We start from the raw sequence: 25,134 nt of genomic DNA on the forward strand, positions 1-25,134 counted from the left end.
ACATCCCTGCCTGTTTGGGGTCATCTCCTAGCCCCCTCTGTAATATTTTTGCTGCTCTCCGCTGCAATAAAGAGGGTAAAAAAACTGTTTTATAAACTGTTTTGTAAACAGAAAAGATGGCCACCAAAACAGGTAGTAGTAGGAAGCAGAGCAGTGAACTCAGTTAATACACAGTGAATACACAGAGAATTCAGTGAGTTACACATTGAATTCAGTCTCCAGAGGTTATGTGCAAGTTTTGAAAGAGCTCTGTGTCAATGAAGCATGACAAGCTGTGTCTTTAGAGCCTGGAGTCTCGGGTCTGCACTGGTGGCAGCCTGACAGGCAGCTTCCTCCTCAGCCAGCTAGTCTTTGTTCAGTTTATCAGTCTGTGTTTATCAGCCTCATAGATAGCAGACAAGCTGACAGTGAGAGCAGGGAGGTTGTTTGCAAGGAATAAAACCTCACAGGAGCACTGGAGGGGCGTGGAAGGGGTTAACTTGTTCACAGTACTGAAGAGTTGGCAGCCTTCCAGACACAGGCGACAAGTCCGACAGGGGAAAGATAAGCTGATTTATTACAGAGGCGGTGCAAGTAGAAAGTTCTGCAGTAAGCCAGGGCACAATGGAGCAGCCTTAGGAACTTGTAGGATAGGAGAAATAATGCTAAAATTTTTGTTACGGAGTCTCTTTAAATCAGGACGGGGAAGCCTCAGGGTCCCAATAAGGCTTCCCCATCCCCTGTAGCTGCAGGCAATCCAGCGTTGGCTCCCCCGAAGCGTCCTGTAGTCCTGGCTCGACAAGCCTGACAAGCCTTGATATATTTACCTTCCCGGCTCCAGTGGGGGGCGCTGTTGTGGCTCTCTGCACGGAAAGATAGATGGAAATAGCTGATCTCTGTCAGGTCCGCTCTACTACGCAGGTGCAGGAGACTTGCGCCTGCGCAGTAGAGCGGACCGACAGCGATCAGCTATTTCCGCTTATCTCCAAGCGGAGAGCCGATACGAAGCTGGAGCTGGAGCCGGGAAGGTAAATATTTACATCCCGCTTTTCTTTAATTCTTATTATGCCCTATGGTGGCACATTGTGCGCCAAAATTTCCCTGCGCCGGTTTGAGTTGTCTCGAGACGTTACATCCTGCGCTGAACCGTGTCAAAGCAAGAAGTTTTACATCCGGATGATACCATTTATTGGCTAACTTAGAGGTAAATAAAAAGTACGCTTTCGGCTAATAAGCTTTCATCGGAATTATATACACCGGACATTCAGAAGAGAAACATTCTGCTGCCAACATAAATAGTTTCTCCTCTGTATGTTCAATGTATACAAGCTGTGTTTAACATCTTGTCAATAAGCAGGAAGTAAGTCCGATGAAGGCTTATTATCCGAAAGCTTACTTTTTATTTACCTCTAAGTTAGCCAATAAATGGTATCATCCTAATTTAAAACTTCTTGCTTTTACTGATGGCTATTGGCTAACACAGTACAATACTTTGCTGCTTGAACTGCTTAAAGGGGAGCTGAAGAGAGAGGTATATGGAGGCTGCCATGATTATTTCCTTTTAAGCAATACCAGTTGCCTGGCAGCCCTGCTGATCCTCTTCCTCTAATACTATTAGCCATAGCCCCTGAACAAGCATGCAGCAGATCAGGTGTTTCAGACTTTAAAGTCAGATCTGACAAGACTAGCTGCATGCTTGTTTCTGGTGTTATTCAGATACTACTGCAGAGAAATAGACCAGCAGGGCTGCCAGGCAACTGGTATTGATTAAAAGGAAATAAATATGGCAGCCTCCGTATACCTCTTACTTCAGTTCCCCTTTAAAGAGACACTTAAGCCAGGAAAAAAAAAATGAGTATTACTCATCTGGGGCTTCTACCAGCCCCCTGCAGCAGTCCTGTGCCATCGCAGCCACTTACTAATCCTCTGGTCCCCCGCTGCCAGCTAGTTTCGTTTTAGCCAACAGGTCCGTCAGGACTGGCCACGCGTATCTTTTTCTGCATTCCCAACTGTAATTAGCGCTATTGCGGACCGAAACGCATTACGAACGCATAGATATGCGGCAACACGTATTTTTGTACGCGTTGCGGCCCGCAATAGCACTAATTGCAGTCGGGAATGCGAAAAAAGATACGCATGGCCAGTCCTGACGGGCCTGTCGGCAGAAACGAAACTAGCTGGCAGCGGGGGAACCAGAGGATTAGTGAGTTGCTGCGAGGGCACAGGACTGCTGCAGGGGGCTGGTAGAAGCCCCAGGTGAGTAAAACTCATTTTCTTTTTCTGACTGAGGGCCGGTTCACATTACAAAATGCGGACGGCCACGCCTGCGGAACGCAACGCATGCAAACGCACGCCATCCGCGTTTGTATGCGTTGCGTGGCTGATCCCATCACTGAAAAGTGAATGGGACAGCCGCGCGTTTTTGCAAAATCTGCGTGCAGCATGCGATCCTGGACCGCACTGGTCCGGAACGCATGCAGTGTGAACATCAGACAGGGACCTTTATGCACTGTGTGATGTCGTGCGTGTCTGCCTCCTGCACGCGTTTCCAAAACACGGCTGGAAACGCGTGCAGTCTGAACTGGCCCTTAAGGTTCACTTTAAAGCTGAACTGTAGTAACCTAAGTTTCACTTACCTGGGGCTTCTGCCAGCCCCCTGCAGCCGCCCTGTGCCCGGGAAGTTACCATACAATCCCGTGGCTCACTTTGACTTCACGGAGTTGGAGTGCACTGCGCCGGCCCTTGCCACCCGCGTCCTCGTTCATGCTCCCGTCGCCAGAAGCGTACTGCGTGGGCGCAGTAGAGATTCTCTCGTACTACGCCTGCGCAGGACGCTCCTGGTCACGGGAACACATACAAGGATATACATTGCCAAGGCGCAGCGGACATCAGCTTAGAAGTCAGCTTCCACTACGAGAAGAAAAGTGAGCTCCGGCGGGGGATAGAGGATTGGTCCAGGACGGCGCGAGCACAGGACAACTGCAGGCGGCTGGCAGAAGCCCCAGGTAAGTAAAACTCTTATTTTTTTTACGTTCCTTCAGTTCCACGTTAAGAAGAAATGAAATCTCTTCTTTTCTCTCTAACCGTTGTTACCATTTCTTTCAGCATCTACACCCGGACACAAGGGCTATGCACTCACACACAGATAACAAGAGAGGGGTACGTACAGTAATGATTAGGGATTTGATCTGGTAACAACGCCAGCGCGCCTCCTAGCCCTGATATCCCGCAGAATATCCATCAACGTGACAGGATGAAATGTTACACCGCCTGATCGTTAGACTCCCAGCAGAAATGCCACAGCGAATACCCCCTGTCACAGGGTAAAATGCCACGCTGAATATCAGTCACTGCCATCAGGAAAATGCCACACTGCATATCTGTCATTGTCATGGGAAATAACACGCACTCTCTCATCAGCACAGAGTAAAATACGCTGTATCTCTAATGGTGTCCACACACATTACAATTTTAATTTTTTTTTATTTATTCGATTCAACAATTCGTTTTTTAAAAAAAATTAGACTCTAGTAACCAAGTACACACACACGTATGTTCGATGTTGACACAATAACCACAACGACGATTGAATAAAAGATATAAATTAGATGTAATGTATTCATTTTTATTTATAAATGTGTATGGTGGGCTCTGTGCCATCACTGCTATGTATAATAGGACAGCACAAACAACCTTAGAAAATTTACCTTACATAAACTAATCTATTCCTCATTTATTTTAATCAACAACACAACATTTGTTACGTGGAGAAAATGCATTCCATCTAATGTCACTTTGACAAATAAAGTTTCTTCATCCTTGAATGTAAGTTTAAAGAGAATCTGTATTGTTAAAATCGCTCAAAAGTAAACATACCAGTGCGTTAGGGGACATCTCCCATTACCCTCTGTCACAATTTCGCCGCTCCTCGCCGCATTAAAAGTGGTTAAAAACAGTTTTAAAAAGTTTGTTAGTAAACAAACAAAATGGCCACCAAAACAGGAAGTAGGTTGATGTACAGTATGTCCACACATAGAAAATACATCCATACATAAGCAGGCTGTATACAGCATTCCTTTTGAATCTCAAGAGATCATTTGTGTGTTTCTTTCCCCCTGCATCTCTCATGCACTGAAGTTTCAGGCTGCTCTTTTCTTCCTGCAAACAGCTTTGCCCTTGTTTGTAATTCCTCAGTATGTGAAAGCCCAGCCAGCTCAGAGGACGATTTATCCAGCTGATTAGAGCAGCTTCTCTCTTCTCTCTTATCTAAATAATACACAGGCAGTGTGCATAGAGGGGCCTGGAAGGGGGAGTTCATTGCAGAACCACAACACTGAAGAACTTGGCAGCCTTCCAGACACAGGCCGACAAGTCTGACAGGGGAAAGAAACATTGATTTATTACAGAGACTGTGATAGTATAAAGTGCTGCAGTTAGCCAGAACACATTAGAATAGCTTTTGGAACTTGTAGGATGATAAAAAACAGGATGCAATTTTTGTTACGGAGTCTCTTTAAAGTAAACCTTAACTGTGGGGTGAAAAAAAGTTTCATTTACCTGGATCCTCAAGTCCCCTGCAGCCGTCCCGTACCCTCGCAGCTCCTCGAGTGCCCTCCGGTCCCCTGCCGCAACTTAGTTTCGTTTTCAGCCGACTGACAGTTGGCCCCCGGCAACGCATCCTCTTCTCCGCCGTCATGCGCAGGCGCAGTACGCTTGCACCTGCGCATGACGCAATCGACAACTGCCAGTCGGCTGAAAACAAAACTAAGCCGCGGTGGGGGACCGCAGGGCACTCGAGGAGCTACGAGGGCGCAGGACGGCTGCAGGGGGCTTGGGGAAGCCCAGGTAAGTGAAACCTTTTTTTTTTTTTTTTTTTACCCCACAGTTAAAGTTCACTTTAAATGTATTAGGTCGATTGGCTTTCATACAACACACCACACAATTCAATTTCTGACAAAATTGATTTTTCCAACCTTTCTGATCGATTTTAAAGAAAAAATTACAATTTCGATCAAATTTATTGATTGAAAATGAAAAATGTTTGATTTTTTTTTCACTCAATCAATTGGTTTAATCGAATTGATGTGAAATTGAACAGAAAAAAATGTAACACGTGTGGCCACCTTAAGGCTCGGTTTCCATCGCACAATCTGATCTGCATTTCAGATCGTATGCAATTGGGAAATCGCGACATAGAAACCCATGTTGCTACTAGTGTGAGCCACTTCTTGCCAAATCTCAAACATACTGCATACGGCATTTTTGGTGCAATTACGCTTGCGTCCCATTCAGCACGATTTAACAGCAGTCTACAAAGGCACCAAAAATCGCACGGCAAGTGCAGTTTTCCTCGTGTGCTCATTGGCGAAACCCCCAATTCACTGTTCCAGAGAAATTCTTCACACACAGAACCCCTCACCGTCGCAGAGGAAAATACCACAAAGAGTATCCTGGCCACTCATTGGGATTGGTTCACTAAAAGCCAGTACATTTTTTTGGTACTTGCTCCATCGCGGTATTTTGGTAATGTTAGCATTGCTATGGTAACACACATCCTATTTGCATAATGCATGTTACCATAGCAACGTGGGCCACTACCCATCTACCACAGGTTATGCTAATTGCAAGTATCAATAAACTTGTCCTGGCTTTTAATGAATCAACCTGACTATCCTGAATAAGCCTGGCTCTCTGTCAGTGCCGCTCACCTGACCAGAGCGAAACGTCTTTTTCAGGAAGTGGGCGGCACCCAAGGATCATGTGACCAAAGTTACAAATGGATTTTTGAGGTCCTTTGAGAGATAATGGTACATTTTTGTGAACTTTGTGTAAGAAGGACATTTGCATATCTATGAAAACATTTGGATTCTTGCCGAGGGTTTTCCACTTCCATACAAGCCCGTGTTCACACAGGGCTGATATATTCCGGACATTCTAGGATGATGGCAGTAGGTCGGCTGGGGAAAAGGCCCGTTGGATATTGGTACATCATGGAGAGCTTGTACAGCAGGCTGGGTTAATTGTTCTGATTTCGCTGTCTCCAGATGAACAGATAGTCAGGTGGACAGCGAGGAAGCGGTAGTGTCAGGCGAGATGCTTATCAGCTCCCACAATGCACCAGCCCAGCTCCTGTGATCCCAGCATAGTGAGGAAGGCAGAGATTCCACCGAGGCTTCAAATCCTCACACGAAAGAAAGAAATAACAAAAACATTTTGTTTAAGTAAACCCGAAGTGAGAGGTATATGGAGGCTGCCATATGTATTTCCTGTTAAACAATACCAGTTGCCTGGCAGCCCTGCTGGTCTAGTTGGCTGCAGTAGTGTTTGAATCACACCTGAAACAAGCACGCAGCTAATCTTGTCAGATCTGACAATAATGTCAGAAACACCTGACCTGCTGCATGCTTGTTCATGGTCTATGGCTGAAAGTATTAGAGGCAGATGATCAGCAGGACAGCTGAGCAATCTGCATTGTTTAAGAGGAAATAAATATGGCAGCCTCCGTTTAACTCTCACCTCCGGTTCACTTCAACTTTGAATGAGCCAGTTCAAATCTACGGACCTATGTCACGTAGCAGCAGTAAAATTGCCATGTGGGATACCGTCATGTGTCTAATGCTGGGCATACACGGAGCGATCCGGCGGCTTGATTAGCCGCCGGATCGACTCCCGCCGCGTCCCCCGCGGCCGCCCTGATCGATTCCCGCCGGGAATCGATCCGCGCAGGGATCGGACAGGTTGAAAATGATCAGCTGGGCGCATCAGCGGCTCGATACACGGTACAGAAACTTACCGTGTATCCCCAGCATTACCTACACGTAACCCTGGCAACGGCATTGTGCTAGTAGGGTAACGCACTGCCCCCTTGCTGTCAGTTCCATGCTTCGTGCATCAGATACTATGTTCCTTAGAAGATGAGCAGTGTGGCAGCAAACCCACTCATATATACAATGCCTTATCATCACCAGAGCATGGGACTGATCCCAAATACAAGTTCAGTGGCTTAGAGTGCGTATACACACATCCAAATTTCATTGGCAAAAATAACTGGGCAATTCTACCGATCTCACTACAGGGTTGATTCACTAAACTGTATCACGCTATTCAGCGTGAGGTGAATTTAGCGTGCGCATGCGCTGCCGGCAGCGTAGTGTCTGCTCTTAAAGAGGAACTCCAATGAAAATAATATAGTAAAAAAAGTGCTTCATTTTTATAATAATTCTGTATAAATGATTGTAGAAAAGAGAGAAATCGAGAGCCCAATATGGTGTTACTACACCATATTATAATAATTATATTATTTTCATTGGAGTTCCTCTTTAAGAGCACACACTTCGCTGCCAGCACCGAATGTGCACGCTAAATTCACCTTCACGTATGTCAGAGATACGAAGGGAAATGAATAAGTGAGATGGTTATACTCACAAACATGGGTTACCGCTCAGGCAACCACTGTATAGGCAGGCGAGGAGATTAGACCTGTCCTCACTCAGGATTAAGAAGTCGCTCTCTGTAGATCAGAAAAAATGGGGTGGGGTCACCCCTCCACCAGGGGTGGACTCAAGTATACTGGTAGGTGATCAGAGGCGCCAGCAGAATAAAATTAATATAAAATTGTTAAAAATTGCCAGGAGGGAAAGTGGTGGACTTCCCCCCAATAATTAGACACCAAGGTCTGTCATCAAATCAAACGAATACATTTATTCAATAGTACCCCAAGCAGATTTTTGGGGTACTATTGAGTAAATGTATTCGTTTGATTTGATGACAGACCTTGGTGTCTAATTATTGAGGGGAAGTCCACCACTTTCCCTCCCAGCAATTTTTAACAATTTTATATTAATTTTATTCTGCTGGCGCCTCTGATCACCTACCAGTATACTGTATACATGATTGTCAGTGTTTGCCCATTGTAAAAATCTTCCCTCTCCCTGATTTACATTCTGACATTGATCACATGGTGGCAGGTGATGTCAGTGGAAGGAGATGCTGCTTGCTTTTTTTTGGCAGTTGGAAACAGCTGTAAACAGCTATTTCCTACAATGCAATGAGGTTCACAGACAGGAAACTGCCAGGACCACGGGGTCCTCACAGTTTCCTGTGGGAGGGGTTTCACCACAATATCAGCCATACAGCGCCCCCTGATGGTCTGTTTGTGAAAAGGAAAAGGGGTATCAGCTGATTGAAGTTCAATTCTTGGTCACGGTTTGTCTTTAAGGTGCGCGTGATTGTTGTAAATTACATGCGATAGTGCAGCACCACCACGACATTTGAGCAGCACAGACGCTGCTACATCAATTAACGTCAATAGTCAAGTATCGCATTCACGGTGGTGCATTACTGCACATGATTTACAACAATCGCGCGCACCTTAAGAGCACACACAACGCTGCCGGCAGCGCATGCTAAATTCACCTCATGCTGAACAGCGCGATACACTTAAATGTGTATCTGAGCTGATGAAAGCTAAAAGTTTTATACATACTTAGGGCTTCCTCCAGCCCCATCCACTCTGATCGCTCCCACGCCGCCGTCCTCTGCTGTCTGCAGCTCCGGTATCGAGTCCCGTAACTTCAGCCAGTTGCAGCCAGTCTGCCGTAAGAGAAGTGCGTTCTTTACATATCTCTCTGGCTGCTGGAGAGATACGTAAAGAGTGCACTTCTCTTACGTCAGACTGGCTCCGACTGACGGCAGTGACGGGATCCGGTACCGGAGCTGCAGACAGCAGAGGACGGCGGCATGGGAGCGATCTGAGTGGATGGGGCTGGAGGAAGCCCCAGGTATGTATAACACTTTTAGCTTTCATTAGCTCTGGTTTCCTTTAATGAATCAATCTCTATGAGGGCCAACAGATTTTGAATACTATGAATAGATGGTGTAGGTCAGCTCTTATAATAATACTACATAGAAATGGCCAATGATTGGGCAATCAAAATGTAGGAGAATTGATGATGTCTGAATGTAACGGTTTCCTGTCTCTTCCAGAATGCCAAGCTTGACAACAGTGCCTTGTACCAGGTAAGTGCCCCTTCTGTAGGCCTGTGGGGACAATCCTGGGATGGAGGAGGTGCTTGCAGTGCGGCCGTCAGAGGAGGCGGACCCCAGGGCTGTAGTGATGTCATTCAGATACAACAAGCAGTAATGGCATCACTCCCTTCTCTATACAGAAAAGCCAATGATGGCTGACTGAGCGCGGAGATCATACTTTTTAATGGCGAACTGAAAAAATCTTCATAATGGGAGCTTTAAAAGATCCATGTGCCACCCAGATATTAGAGATAGGTAGCCATATGCCCCAGATGAAACTATCGAGTGTCCATTTGTGCCCCCAGATATTACGTAGCCATGTACCCCAGATATCAGTATTAGGAACCCATGTGAGCCCAGATAGCCATGTCCCCCAGGAACCAGAATTGTGTGCCTAGTCTGCTGGCTTCCAATGCAGTGCAGGCAGCAGAGCCCGTCTGTCCTGCTGGCCACGCTCCGTCGCCCAGACCAGTCAGTATGATCTGTATGTCTGCTGTATGGCCCTAAAGAATAAACCATGCAATGAAAAACTTCTGAGGCCTGCACTGAGGGTTGTTGTGTGCTCCTCTGTTTCAGGCGCTAGAGAAGGACAAGCTGAACGAGCCATACAGCGGGATCAACGTGAAACAGCAGGTGAGTCTCAAGTGATTTTTATTATTAGTGATTATATCCTAGGTTCAGAGGAGGACCAGAGGTCTCACCTGTTACGTGCTGCCGGGTCACATGAGGTGCTGCTGTAGTCAGAGAGGAAGCAGGACTTCATGTGACTGGTGATCCCATTACTTTATACATCAATAATAATAGTCTTTCTTTGTTGTTATGTGTGTATAACACAGTCATTCCACAGGGTTCTTAGAAGAAACCTGCAGACAGGACTGACCATGTTAGCTGCTAATTTCTGGATTAGTGCAGGTGTTGAAAATGAGCAGTCGTGCCTCCTGCTTTGTGCAGCTAGTTATTCTATCACTGCAGGAAGGTGTAAGTTTATGAGCAGTTTGCACTCTAGGCAGAGTACTGACACCAAGATTGTAATGACGTTACTCTGTCAGATTTTGTAACTGGCTGCAAACTGAAATGTAAAGACAATATTTATTAACCCCCTTGGCGGTATGAAAAATCCCGCCAGGGGGCAGCGCAGCAATTTTTTTTTTTTTTTAAATCATGTAGCGAGCCCAGGGCTCGCTACATGATAGCCGCTGCTGAGCGGCATCCCCCCGCCCGCTTCGATCGCCTTCGGCGATCTCCGATCAGGAAATCCCGTTCATAGAACGGGATTTCCTGGAGGGCTTCCCCCGTCGCCATGGCGACGAGGCGGGATGACGTCACCGACGTCACTGACGTCGGGACGTCATTGGGAGTCCCGGGCCACCCCTCGGCGCTGCCTGGCACTGATTGGCCAGGCAACGCTGGGGTCTGGGGGGGGGGGGGGCCGCGCGCCGCAGCAGATAGCGGCGATCGGGCGGGGGCCGGCGGCGATCAGAGTGCTGGCGCAGCTAGCAAAGTGCTAGCTGCGTCCAGCAAAAAAAAAATTATGAAAATCGGCCCAGCAGGGCCTGAGCGGCACCCTCCGGCGGCTTACCCCGTGTCCAGCACGGGGTTACCGCTAAGGAGGTTAATGGTATAAGATTGGAAAAAGACTCAAGTAGCATCATTCTTTGTTTATAGCAACATTACAACAAAAGGAGGAATTCTTCATGGAAGTAAACATCACTGCAGAAGGCGTTCACAGATTTGGCCATAGCTGGGTTAAGGGGTCCATACACTGGTCGATTTTAGCCATCGATTTATGGAATCGATTGATCAATCAGAAATCGATTCTGCCAAATCGATTGATCGATTTTGATGGATTTTATCTATCTGACAGGCTGGAAAATCTAGATCGATCTGCTGCTGGCAGCAGATCGATGGCCCATAGAGTTGCATTGGATCTAATAGTCCAATAATGCATTTAGATCAATTTCCAATACATTTAATTTTGAAATCTATTGGAAATCTGTTCCTAGTGTGTGGCACACATCAGATTCGACTTGACAGGCATCTGAGGGCCCGTTTCCACTTGTGCAGTGCAAATTCATTGCGGAAAACGCGAAAACGAATTCACATGTGGATGCGAATTCGTACGCAAATTTTACAGCGAATTTGCATACGCTTTTGCGAATGTTAGTAAGCATGTGAATGTAACCATCAGTGCCTGTGTGTTTTTACATTGACTGTATGCGAAAATGTATCCGAATTTGCATGGAAAATTTGCATGGCGAAAACGCATGCAAATTTCCTATTAATTACATTGTATGCAAATCGAATTCTGATGGCTCTGCTGTGCAGATTTTTCCTGTACAGAAAAACGCTCTGTTTTCCTAACAAGGAGAAACAGGCTAATTAAAGAGACTCTGAAGCGAGAATAAATCTCGCTTCAGAGCTCATAGTTAGCAGGGGCATGTGTGCTCCTGCTAAACCGCCGGTATCGCGCCGCTAAACGGGGGTCCCTTCACCCCAAAACCCCCCACTGCAACACTTGGTCGCAGACTTGGTCGCTCTTGGAGGCAGGGCTAACGGCTGCAGCCCTGCCTCCAGTCGCGTCTATCAGTGGCGCATCGCCGCCTCTCCCCCGCCCCTCTCAGTGAAGGAAGACTGACAGGGGCGGGGGAGAGGCGGAGATACGCGCTGACAGACGCGCGTGGGGCAGGGCTGCGGCGGTTAGCCCTGCCCCAACCAGGAAGCGCTCCCCTGCTGCACGGAGGGGATTTGGGGGATCAGGGACCCCCGTTAAGCCGCGGGTTAGCGGCGTTTTAGCAGGGCTCTGTGAGGTCTGAAGCGAGATTTATTCTCGCTTCAGACTCTCTTTAACTTGTATTGGTTATGTGAATCTGTGTGCAGAAAACGCGTGCAGATTCGCATTAGTGGAAACGGGCCCTGAATCTGCTGCAGATCTATAAGTGTATGGCCACCTTTACGAGATAACGCAAGCCCGGCAGTTTCTGTACAGCAGCTGCATTCAGCACTGTATCCATTGTCACGGTCATTCATGAATAATGCAGTGTGTACAGTAGACAGCAGGTGGCGCACTGGGGACAGAATTCAGGTATATTGTAGCATTTGTCTTTGTTCTGTGAGAGGAAATAGGACAGTTCTGCTTATCCTGCAGGGTTGTATAAAAAGCATGGATGGTGATATTTATGAACCAGCGGCTCATTGCGGCCAATCAGGATTCAGTGCGGCTGCTTGATCAATGAAAGCTGAGAAGGACGATTTGATGTATGATGCACCATCAACTTTACATCGTTATTATTATTGCGCCTTTATGTAGTGCTGACATTTTCTGCAGCACATAAAATTCATGTCACTAATCTCACGTCCCTATCGTAGTTTAACTATTTCAGCCCCCGGGTATTATTCACCTTATGCATCAGAGCAATTTTCACCTCCCATTCACTCGCCAATAACTTTATCACTAATTATCACCAAGAATTGATCTATATCTTGTTTTTTCCGCCACCAATTAGGCTTTTTTTTGGGTGGTACATTTTGCTAAGAATTATCTTTTTCTAAATGCATTTTAACAGGAATATTAAGAAAAAAATTGAAAAAAAATTCATTATATCTCAGTTTTCATCCATCATAGCTTTAAAATAATACAAGCTACCATAATTAAAACCTATGTATTTTATTTGCCCATTTGTCTTGGTTATTACACCGTTTAAATTTTGTCCCTACCACAATGTATGGCGCCAATATTTTATTTGGAAATAAAGGTGCATTTTGTTCAGTTTTGCTTCCATCACTATTTACAAGCTTATAATTTAAAAAATGCTCGTAATATACCCTCTTCACATGCATATTAAAAAAAAAAAGCTCAGACCCTTAGGTAACTATTTATGTTTTTTTTTTTATTGTAATTTTTTTTATACATTAAAAATTGTATTTGTGTTCTTTTTGGTGTGGGAGGTAAACAGTTAATTTTAAATGTAATAATGTGTGTCTGGAAGTTTCTAGGAAGTACAAGGAGGACGGGAAACTTTTATTTTTCTCTGAAAGACTGCGGCTTCTGAAAAGAAGCCGTCGGTCTTTCTACCGGGGACTTAGATCAATGAATGGAACTGTGTTCCCATTTGTTGATCTCCGGGCTAACAGGGGGTGGCACGTGCACGCGCACGGGAGCGTGCCGCCTGGACGTGACAAGCACGTCCAGACGGCATAAATGGTTAATCTCCCCATCATATTCTGGAGCCAATTTCCTTTTTTCTTGAAGGGAGGGAAGAGATTTGCTTGAGGTGCCCAAACATCTATCGACTTGGCAGCCGTTCGACCCTCGGATTCGATAGTTATTTAATCGGATGAAAACTGGTGCCAACAAAAGCATGCCCGATGGACGATGCGACCAATTTCAGGCCGAAATTAGTCGCTTGTATCGATTGGATATGCTGCATGATGTTGGGCCCTCGTGGCCGATCAGGTGTGCGGCGGTAATGGTGATCAATATCCAGATGAGCGACGAACACAATGACCCCCCCCCCACTGCCCCCTGTGTGCAATTATAATTACCTGTACTGTGTCGCCCACCGCGCAGTGCCCATCCATCTTCCTTTAACGATATACATGCTGCCGGCGTGGCACGTGTGGATGTCATACATATGCCATGTGGGATACCCCGGCGACTTACTGTATATACCGGTAATGGAAGAGCAGGGGGTTTTGAAGACGGAGGGGTACCATGCGGTGGGCAGCACTGGACAGGTAATGTAAAAATGCACAAACACGGGGGGCACATGTATACACTGGGGGGCAGCAGCGAGGTGGCAGACTCGTGATTTTATGCTGAAATTGATGGGGAATCGGCCTGCGGTGTATGGACAGCCGACCGATCTCTCTCTAATCAGATACGATCAGAGAGAGCGCTGTCTCAATCAAATCTGCCCAATCTACCCTAGATGGATGGCTACCTTTACCCTACCAGCATCTTTTTGGGATGTGGGAGGAAACCAGCGCGCCCCTGAGGATACCCACGCAGATATGGAGAGAACATACAAATGCCATGCGGATAGTGGCTGGGATATGAGACTCTGGTGCTCACATAGCCACTGTGCTGCCCTGATTGGCCAAGACCAAGAAAAAAAAGAGGCACTTTAGTGGCATATAATAGAATGCAATACATTATTCAGGATACCCACTTTTACTCATACTCACTATACAAGTGATGGCTAACCTTGGCACTCCAGCTGTGGTGGAACTACAAGTCCCCTGAGGCATTGCAATACTCTGACAGCTCTAAGCAAAACTCATGGAGGCAGAGGCATGATGGGATTTGTAGTTTTGTCACAGCTGGAGTGCCAAGGTTAGCCATCACTGCTCTATATGATATCTTTGTAATGCTGTATATTGAAAAGTAACCCCACCCTCCCAGCGATTTTTAGTGTACAGTATTTAGCTATTCAGCCTTTTTCTCCCAGTGCACTCTGGGACGCCAGGTTTTATTTCTGCCCATTTTGGTTCACACAACAAACAAACACTCTGCAATGATCATGCACCTGCCAGCAGTAAAAATGTCGCCACTGAAATAAATGTAAGACTGTAAATCAGGTAGAGGAAAGATTTCACAGCTGGGAGTGTCCTGCCCCTGTTCAGTACTACTGTGCAGGTGCAGAATGCTCCCAGCCATGGGGGAGCAGCGGGGAAGCGCACATGGGCAGCCTGCGCCAACTGGCTGAAGATAATGGGGCTTTTACCAGAGGATCCAGGCAGCGGACAATGGCATGGAAGCGATCGGCATGGAAGGGGCTGGAGGAAGCCCCAAGTATGCAAAAAACTTTTATGTCCTGTCGTCTCAGGTACACTTTAAATGCGGATCCCTCCCACCTTCTCTCCGTGCCCAGTCTCCTCAAGCATCACTACAGGACACAGCACTTGGGGAGGGGTATTAAGGCTGGAGGTAGAACAGGCTGTACAGAAAACCCTGCTGCACACTGAATGGAGACTGTCTACAAATCTTTGTCTGCAAAACTTTTTATGATTCCTTATCAGTGGCTGAGCAGATGCAGTCATTAGAAAAATTTAGCAAAGAGCAGAAAGTTTTTTTCTCTCCTTGCCCTTAGTTCTCAGTCTGTCAGGACAGGGCCCCCTGTGGCTGCATCCCTTGCAAGGTCTATTGTTACGCCTTTAGTTCATTCACACTGTGCATGGTGTATAACTTTATTTATTTAAAATAAGAATAATAAAAAAGAGGACCTGTAATCCAAATAACATCATTAATAGAATTGCTTATTTTTCTTTACAATATTCATCTATAAGTTATTTAGTCAGTGTTTGCCCATTGTAAAATCCTTCCTCTCCTGGATTTACATTCTGACATTTATCACAGGTGGCGATATCTTTAGTCCTGTGAGCGTATCTCTGCGGAATGTTCATTTACTGAGTGTTCTAAAGCCAGTACAGAATATACCTGGTCTCCCAGAAGGCTTGGGTTGGGAGGTTGCATAATAAACCGGGGGGGGGGGGGGGGGGGGTGTTCACATAATAAACAGCCTAGGCTAAGCCTCAGTGGGAGGGCGGAGCTAAATACCAATATATACAGTAGATATAGGAAGAGTTTCAGATGCTTAAACCTGGAACATAAAAGTGGGTATCCTGAATTAATAACTTTCTGCATTCTGCTATATGTCACTACAGGGCCTCTTTAATGGAGTGGATGGCTGTAGAAATATTTTTAGATCTGTTATTTATTCCCTGTAACAGTCTTGTAGCTTGAATCTTATTTTTTGTTTTTGTTTAATTAACTTTCATGAATTTAGCTCTAATAAAACCATTTAGTGTGTTAGCGGTGACCAGATATCTCTTCTCTCTTCAGCTCCGATAGTTAAAATGGTAAATAGTCAAAAAAGAAAAAAAAGAAACAATTTTAGCTGGAGAAGAGAACATAAAAATAGATCCTCTCCATACACACTTGCAGCATTTTTCACTGTCAGTCAAGCCCATTGTGATTTGAGCAGAGAATATATAAAATAACAAATGTCTAACAAATAGCGTTGTGTCATCACATCTGGCGCGAGTGGTTTTTCCTCACGAGAAGCCATCTTGGTCCGGCCAAAGTGCCGGATCAATAAATCTCAGTGTTTCTTCTTTTTTTCTGTATCCCCGGGCTGGACCGCTGCTCATCCTTCTCCTGCGAGTCTCATCAATCGTAGAAGCTGACGCGTTTCAAGCCGGCCAAACCTCCCTGTGGAAAAAGCTCAGATTCTGTCTCCTTCTCATCTGCTCTGCTGCATTTCGCTGTATTCTGAAGGTTATTGGATCAGATATTGCTAGAAAAATAAAAAATAAAATAAAAAAACCAACTGGGGTCATTAATTGTTCCAAACACTCCAGGCAGCTTTGGGAGATCCACACGTCTGGATCGGTAATTGGAAATGTTATACCCTGTTTGGTGGGAAAATCCGGCACTTATGATTGGGTGGGAGCAAAAGGATGCTGATGCTCGGGTGCCAGACTTGCAAGGAGTCCTTATTCTGCTACTGCTACCAACTTGACAGCAGAAAACGTACCTGTGGGAAAACCGACTCCATCCACCTGCATGCAAAGTGTAAACTCAGCAGATGGCCGTGATCGTGCATAGCTGCAGAAAGAACAGAACAGAATATCCTCTCTTTCCCCTTCCTCTCTATATGTGCTTTTCCAGTGGCGTAGCAATAGGGGATGCAGAGGTAGCAACCACACCAGGTCCCCTGGGCCAGAGGGGCCCACTGGGGCCCTCCTTCAACTGCTTTAGTTACAGATGATTACCCAGCAAGCTCATGGTGAACCAGAACTCCTAGGAGTGTGTAAGGTGCTACAAAGGACCAAAAAGCCTCCTTACTAAAGCTTCCTTACTCCTGCCGCTCATACATTTCTGCAATGGAGGGGGGAAGCACAGAGGTAAACCCGAGGAGAGGGAGGGAGGAGTCGGGACACCCTCCCCGTGCCACTGCTCCCCCCCTCCTTCACTGCACCCCAGGCAGTCACCTGCCCGTCCCTAGAAACGGGGCTGGGTAAGTGATGTTGCCTCTAAAATGTATATCAGAGTATAATCTGTTCAACAAGCTACATTTATTAAAATCAGTTGAAAACATAATATATAGTGAAAACTCTTTTTTAAGTACAGAAAATGCAGATTTAAAGAGGAACATTAACCTTGGATTGAACTTCATCCCAATCAGTAGCTGACACCCCCTTTCCCCTGAGAAATCTATTCCTTTTCTCAAATAGACCATCAGGGGGTGCTGTATGGCTGATATTGTGGTGAAACCCCTCCCACAGCGTGATGCCATGGTCCTGACAGTTTCCTGTCTGTGAACCTCGTTGCATTGTGGGAAATAACATCACGTTTCAACTGCCAAGCATGCAGCATCTCCCTCTGTGCATAGAACTCTCAGTAACAAACATTCTCCACAGATCGCCTGACAGGATTAAAAGAGGTCACCACCAGTGATACATTTCGGAATGTAAATCAGGGAGAGGAAAGATTTTACAACGGGCAAACACTGACTAAATAATCTATAAATGAATATTGTAAACAATAAGCAATTTTATTCATTATGTTACAGTATTTTCACTACCGTTTCTGTTTAAGAAGAATAAAAAATATACGTTATTTACAAGGTACTGTTCAAAGTAATATTGTTAAAAAAAAACAACAATTTATACTATTATTATTTACAAAGACCCTTTTTGGGCAGGACCAATATATCTTTGTAAAAAAGTAAAATAAAATAAAATATATACGATATATATATATATATATATATATATATATATATATATATATATATATATATATATATATATATATATATATATATATATATATATATATGTTTTCGCTGTGCAGTATACAGTGAAGAAAAGAACACATCGGCTATCACAAGCTACACGTCTTCTCATTACAAAACAACAGAGGTGAGCCTAAAACCGTGTGTATGCCCCAGAGCAAAATACACAACGCTGCAGCCTTACTACAATATTTTTTGCTAGAGAACACGACGACGGGAGATCACAGGACAGCGTTCACTATCACAGAATATTATGTTCCGCTACAAGATGGAAGAGAACGGTACAGAATTTATCATTGCAAGAGCAAGATGGGAAGAGATAATCAAACTAAGCTTTATCACCATCCCAGCCCATCGCAAGCCCTGATAAATTATCAACTGAATTTACAGCTAGACAAAAATAAATCGTTCAACAGCCATTACCGGAACAAATATTACATTTACTAATATCAAACATGTTCCTTCTCAACAGACATATCAGAAGGCTTTATTTTCTAATTCTTTATATAAATTAATTATATAATAATAAGATAAGTACTTCCTATGTTCTCTAAGTATATTAGATAAATAGTATAGAAGTATTTTATCCCACAAAAGCTCCAAACCAGCTAAAATAATGGAATAAAAATTTAGATTTTTTTAAAAATGTATAAATAAATATTTGTTAATCGGTTAGAGGTCAGGGTCCCTTCCAGAAGTGTGACCTCATCGCGGTGGAAAGATCCAGTACGGAATATTCTGCATGCAAACTGTTTTTGGAAGCTAACATCCTCCATTAATGTTAATTTGGTGCATCTGTTTGGATGCAAGTTATGTATCCTGCCTACAATTAGGTTCTGCACACCTATGCAGGTAGTCATTCAGATGCAGCTTGGAAAGCGCTGCCACCTCTCATTGCTGGCTAATGTTGTTGCATGTATAGTTTTATTTTCATTTTTTTAAATATACAATATACTTAATTATAAATACTGTATATACCATACTCGCATATAATCCGACCCGTGTATAAGGCGAGGTACCCACTTTCCCCTAAGGAATCAGAAAAAAGTGCTTACTCGCATATAAGCCCCCTCCCCAGTATATTCCCCTCCCCAGAAGCCAGATGTGCCTCCAATACAAGTTAGCCCCCCTCCCCATAGCCAGATGTGGCTCAAGGATGATACAGCTGTGTCTCAAGAGGCCACACAAGAATAATTCCGGATCACTGCAGCGCTGAGAAGTTGCTGGCATGCTGTGCTCCACATGCCGGGGGACACTAATAGTCTTGAGCAGCGCACTCTGCACACCATGTTGCAGGGGATGGGGGCACGGATACAGCAGGGAGCCAGCTGGCAAGAGCAGGATTACTAGTGCATGATCCTTACACTCCTCTGCCAGTATCAAAACCTGCTCTACCATCCGCTCTGCTCCACCGACTCGCATATAAGCCGAGGGGGTAACTTTTCAGTACATTTTTTTAGGCTTACAGTGGGATGCGAAAGTTTGGGCAACTTTGTTAATTGTCATGATTTTCCTGTATAAATTTTTGGTTGTTACAATAAAAAAGTCAGTTAAATATATCATATAGGAGACACACACAGTGATATTTAAGAAGTGAAATGAAGTTTATTGGATTTACAGAAAGTGTGCAATAATTGTTTGAATAAAATTAGGCAGGTGCATAAATTTGTACACTGTCTAAAACCTTTAGAACTAATTATTTGAACTCAAATTGGCTTGGTAAGCTCAGTGACTCCTGACCTACATACACAGGTGAATCCAATTATGAGAAAAAGTATTTAAAGGGATACTGTAGGGGGTCGGGGGAAAATGAGTTCAAGTTACCTGGGGCTTCTAATGGTCCCCCGCAGACATCCTGTGCCCGCGCAGCCACTCACCGATGCTCCGGTCCCGCCTCCGGTTCACTTCTGGAATTTCAGACTTTAAAGTCTGAAAACCACTGCGCCTGCGTTGCCGTGTCCTCGCTTCCCCTGATGTCACCAGGAGTGCACGGCGCACTGGGCCTGTGCAGTACGCTCCTGGTGCCATCAGCGGGAGTGAGGACACGGCAACGCAGGCACAGTGGTTTTCAGACTTTAAAGTCTGAAATTCTAGAAGTGAACCAGAGGCGGGGCCAGAGCATTGGGGAGTGGCTGCGCAAGCACAGGATGTCTGTGGGAGACCATTAGAAGCCCCGTGTAACTTCAACTAATTTTCCCCTGACCCCCCTACAGTGTCCCTTTAAGGGGGTCAATTATAAGTTTCCCTCATCTTTTAATTTTCTCTGAAGAGTAGCAACATGGGGGTCTCAAAACAACTTTCAAATGACCTGAAGACAAAGATTATTCACCATCATGGTTTAGGGGAAGGAAACAGAAAACTGTCTCAGAGATTTCAGCTGTCAGTTTCCACAATTAGGAACATATTGAGGAAATGGAAGACCACAGGCTCGGTTCAAGTTAAGGCTCAAAATGGCAGACGAAGACAAATCTCAGATAAACAGAAGCGACGAATGGTGAAAACAGTCAGAGTCAACCCACAGACCAGCACCAAAGACCTACATCATCTTGCTGCAGATGGAGTCACTGTGCATCATTCAACCATTCGGCTCACTTTACACAAGGAGATGCTGTATGCGAGAGTGATGCAGAGGAAGCATTTTCTCCGCCCACACAGCACAAACAGAGCTGCTTGAGGTATGCTAAAGGACATTTGGACAAGCCAGCTTCATTTTGAAATAAGGTGCTGTGGACTGATGAAACTAAAATTGAGTTATTTGAGCATAACAAGGGGTATTATGCATGGAGGAAAAACAACACAGCATTCCAAGAAAAACACCTGCTACCTACAGTAACATATGGTGGTGGTTCCATCATGCTGTGGGGCTGCGTGGCCAGTGCAGGGACTGGGAATATTGTCAAAGTTGAGGGACGCATGGATTCCACTCAGTAATAGCAGATTCTGGAGACCAATGTCCAGGAATCAGTGACAAATCTGAAGCTGTGCCGAGGCTGGATCTTTCAACAAGCCAACAACCCTAAACACTGCTCAAAATCCACTAAGGCATTCATGCAGAGGAACAAGTGCAACATTCTAGAATGGCCATCTCAGTCCCCAGACCTGAATATAACTGAAAATCTGCGGTGTGAGTTAGAGAGAGCTGTCCATGCTCAGAAGCCATCAAACCTGAATGAACTAGAGATGTTTTGTAAAGAGGAATGGTCCAAAATACCTTCAACCAGAATCCAGACTCTCATTGGAACTTACAGGAAGCGTTTAAAGGCTGTCATTGCTGCAAGAGGAGGATCTACTAAATATTGATTTATTTCACTTTATATTTGTGTTGCCCAAATTTATGCACCTGCCTAATTTTGTTTAAACAATTATTGCGCACTTTCTGTAAATCCAATAAACTTTGTTTCACTTCACAAATATCACTGTGTGTGTCTCCTGTATGATATATTTAACTGACATGTTTTATTGTAACACCCACGATTTATACAGGAAAATCATGATAATTAACAAGGTTGCCCAAACTTTCATGTCTTATTATTCCCTTTAAAATGCATATAAAATAAAATTCTTAGCAAAAGTACCACCCAAAGAAAGACTAATTTGTGACGAATAAAACAATATATAGATCATTTCGGTATGATAAGTGGCAATTAAGTTATAGGCGAATGAATGGGGGGGGGGGGGGGGGGGGGCTGGGGGGTTGCTCTGGTTTTTAAGGGGAAAACAAGTGGGGTTGGGAAGTGGTTAAATAAATAGAATCATTTAACTTAGTTCCCAGAAGCTATTACGTTATCAAGACAGAAGATAAAAAACAACTTAAAGGGGAACTGAAGAGAGAGGTATATGGAGGCTGCCATGTTTATTTCCTTTTAAGCAATACCAGTTGCCTGGCGGCTCTGCTGATCCTCTGCCTCTAATACTATTAGCCATAGCCCCTGAACAAGCATGCAGCAGATCAGGTGTTTCAGACTTTAACCTCCTTGCCGGTTATCCCGAGCTGAGCTCGGGGTAACCTGCGCAGGAGGATTGCTCAGGACCTGCTGGGCCGATTTTCACAATTTTTTTTTATTGCACGCAGCTAGCACTTTGATAGCTGCGTGCATAACTCGATCACCGCCGCGTCGCCCCCCCCAGACCCCTTGCGCAGCCTGGCCAATCAGTGCCAGGCAGCGCTGAGGGGTGGATCGGGACTCCCTCTGACATCCCGACGTCCATGACGTCATCCCGCCTGTCGCCATGGCGATGGGGGCAGCCTTGCAGGAAAACAGAGGGTGACCAGGATTTCCTGCTTGCGCAGATCGCCGGAGGCGATCAGAGTGGGTGGGGGGATGCCGCTGCTCAGCGGCTATCATGTAGCTAGCGCTAGGCTAGCTACATGATTTAAAAAAATAAAAATACAAAAAAAAGTGCTGCGCTGCTCCCTTGCCGCAATAATTGGAACGACAAGGGGGTTAAAGTCAGATCTGACAAGACTAGCTGCATGCTTGTTTCTGGTGTTATTCAGATACTACTGCAGAGAAATAGACCAGCAGGGCTGCCAGGCAACTGGTATTGATTAAAAGGAAATAAATATGGCAGCCTCCGTATACCTCTTTCTTCAGTTCCCCTTTAAGAAAAAAATAATTTAAGGGCAGTTGAAAGTAGAAACAGAATTAACTTAAATGGCACTTCAGTCTGGTGCTCTGAAAACAAACATTAACCCATACAGAATGATTATTGCTATTCAGGCATCGCCATGGTAATCCACAACTTGTAATTTTCCCAGGCAACCGTGAGGAAAATCTCTCAGGGGGAATAACGCGCAGTTAGCCGGAAGACTGAAATGGAAAGTCATTTATTTGCTGAAGGGGTTTTGGGGTTCCGCTCGCAGAGTGAACGCCAGTTTCTGGGTGTTAATTTCCAGTGGAAGGTTGCTGACATTTGCAGCAGAAATATCACGGCCGAGAACTGAGGAATAAGGAAATGTATCTGACTTACCTTCCATTTCTTAAAGGGAACCTGGACTGAGGAGGATATGGATTTTTCCTTTTAAAATAATACCAGTTTCCGGACTCTCCTGCTGATCCTGTGTCTCTAATACTTTTAGCCACAGCCCTTGAACAAGCATGCAGATCAGGTGCTCTGACTGAAGTCAGACTGGATTAGCTGCATGCTTGTTTCAGGTGTGTGATTCAGCCACTACTGCAGCCAAAGAGACCAGCAGGAATGACAAGTAACTGGTATTGTTTAAAAGGAAATATCCATATCCCTCTCAGTTAAGGTTCCCTTTAAAGCAGAACTGTAAATAGTTTTTCAACACAGTGTTTCACTTACCTGGGGCTTCTGCAAGCCCCCCAGCAGCCGCCCTGTCCCGCGCCGGTCCTGCCCGAGCCTCCGTTCTCCCGCCGCCGTTCCGTTCTGTTCCTAGACTTCTAAGTCGATGCCAGCGCGGCTCTGGCCAAGCGTATGTTTTCTTCGCGTTCCCCTCTGCAATAGCAGGGGACGTGAAGAAAGGATACGGGTGGCCAGAGGCAGTGGCCCGGTGGCGAAACCAAAAGCAGCTAGCGGCGGGAGAACGGAGGCTCGGGCAGGACCGGCGCGGGACAGGACGGCTGTTGGGGGCTTGCAGAAGCCCCAGGTAAGTGAAACACTGTGTTTAAAAACTATTTACAGTTCCGCTTTAAGTTTGAAGCTGAATTTTGGGAATTTGGACTACTTGGAACTCATTCATACACAAAAACAGTTAAGTGTTTTTCAAACTTAAATCCACAAGCACTTTATTTTAAAAGACCACTAACGCAACAAATTTTAAAATAAATTTAAACATATACAAATAAGAAGTGTGATTCTTCCAAAGTAAAATGAGCCATAAACCTGTCAGTTCTGTCAGATTTCTTCTACCTACAGTAAGTGACAGCAACACAGGAGAGAAGTCATTTTTGGCTCATTTTACTCTGGAAGAAACATACTTCTTATTTCTATGTGCTTACATGTATTTTACATTTAAAAATGTTCACGATAGTGGTCCTTTGCGTCTGATTTTTTTAAACCCTGTGATTTCGCCACTGTTCTTCCACCACCTTGAGGACCTCTAGGCAAAGTATGACACACAGGCAGTGTAGGCCCAGCATAATGCACTATGACAGTTGGTTCACAAGTGGCCATGAAGTAATCTTGGGTAATATAAACTGAGCTGATAAACTGATAAAATACGCAGCCTCCGTAGAAGCGCAGCAGCGCAAAACGGCTGTGAGGCTCTTCACCCCCTGAACCTATCGCACCTACTTGCAGCATATCTCTGGTATGTGTCACGATTGTTATTGATGTATGCATTGGATGCACTATGTAACAACCACTTTTTTATTGAATAAAGCAACTGAAGCAGAGCCGGCACTACTCTTCCTTCTTTACATACGTAATATACACTGAACATATTATGATAATACGTAGGGATGGTCAATGACATGCTAGTAATTTCAAGCTGACACAATGTTTATGGTAATGTTTTATGCACATTTGTGTAGGTTGGATGTAAACCAATCAAAATCATCAGCCACTGCACTCAACCCTTTAGCAGCCAATTTATGTAGAGGCTTGCAAGTGCTCCTAGGCCAATTTATTTTAGCACTTTTTTTTTTTTTTTACATTTCCTTACTACTAATTAGTACTTCTGTAATGTGTATGTATGGCCACTTGTCACTAGGGGGCAGTGTGAGACAATAATAGAGGACTTCTGCTTTCATCTTTCATATCTTTTGCCAGCAGAGAGAGATCAAAGCATTCCAAGAATTTACAGCACAACAAGTTTTGCCAACTGAAGTGAAAAGCAGGGCACTTTTCTCAAACAATAGAATTCCTTTGAAGCTGTTAATGAGTTAATTAGTCCAGTTCTTGGTTGCATGAAAGATAAAATAAAATTTGCACCACCTGAAAATCATTAGCATCTCACTGACCATATGTAAAACTAAGTAATCTGAGGTTACCTATGGTGAAGACTAGAGACTAGAGCAGATGGAAGTGAAACGGGAAATAAAGAGATCTAAGCTCATGCGCTTTGCGGTTAGTCAGTGGCACCACCCTTCAAATTAAAGCACCAATAAAAAATACTTTATGCTTTGGGTAAAGAAATATCTCATTTTGGGATTATATTTTCATAGAAGGTTACATCACATGGTTTGTCATCAAAGGCGCAGGGAGCATGTGACAATAAGGGATGTTTATAATGGAGTGTGCTGTTGGAGATGGGGTGGGGCTAAGGTGTTAGTGTCCCTACTTACACCCCGTAGTAGGCTGCTCCTATGGCCCCCAGTCCGTATGGTGTCGTTGTTTTGCCAGTAAAAGCAAATGGCTGTTCTGG

The 25,134-nt window shown here is 44.8% G+C and overlaps 1 protein-coding gene across 2 annotated transcripts in view; it reads left to right on the forward strand.

Annotated features, from left to right (window-relative positions):
• The window catches only part of CD247 (CD247 molecule), a 145,246-nt gene that overhangs the window by 109,689 nt on the left and 10,423 nt on the right, over positions 1-25,134 (forward strand). Inside the window, exons 5-8 of one of the 2 annotated variants that reach the window (XM_068270817.1) lie at positions 3,085-3,138; positions 8,965-8,997; positions 9,583-9,639; positions 15,848-16,323. In XM_068270817.1, the coding sequence (XP_068126918.1) occupies positions 3,085-3,138; positions 8,965-8,997; positions 9,583-9,639; positions 15,848-15,856 (153 nt within the window). In that variant the 3' untranslated portion in view covers positions 15,857-16,323. Of the gene's footprint in view, positions 1-3,084; positions 3,139-8,964; positions 8,998-9,582; positions 9,640-15,847; positions 16,324-25,134 lie in introns of those variants that run through there. The other variant, XM_068270816.1, reaches the window with a different exon arrangement.

The sequence above is a fragment of the Hyperolius riggenbachi genome, chromosome 2, assembly GCF_040937935.1.
Source record: "Hyperolius riggenbachi isolate aHypRig1 chromosome 2, aHypRig1.pri, whole genome shotgun sequence".
NCBI lineage: Eukaryota > Metazoa > Chordata > Amphibia > Anura > Hyperoliidae > Hyperolius > Hyperolius riggenbachi.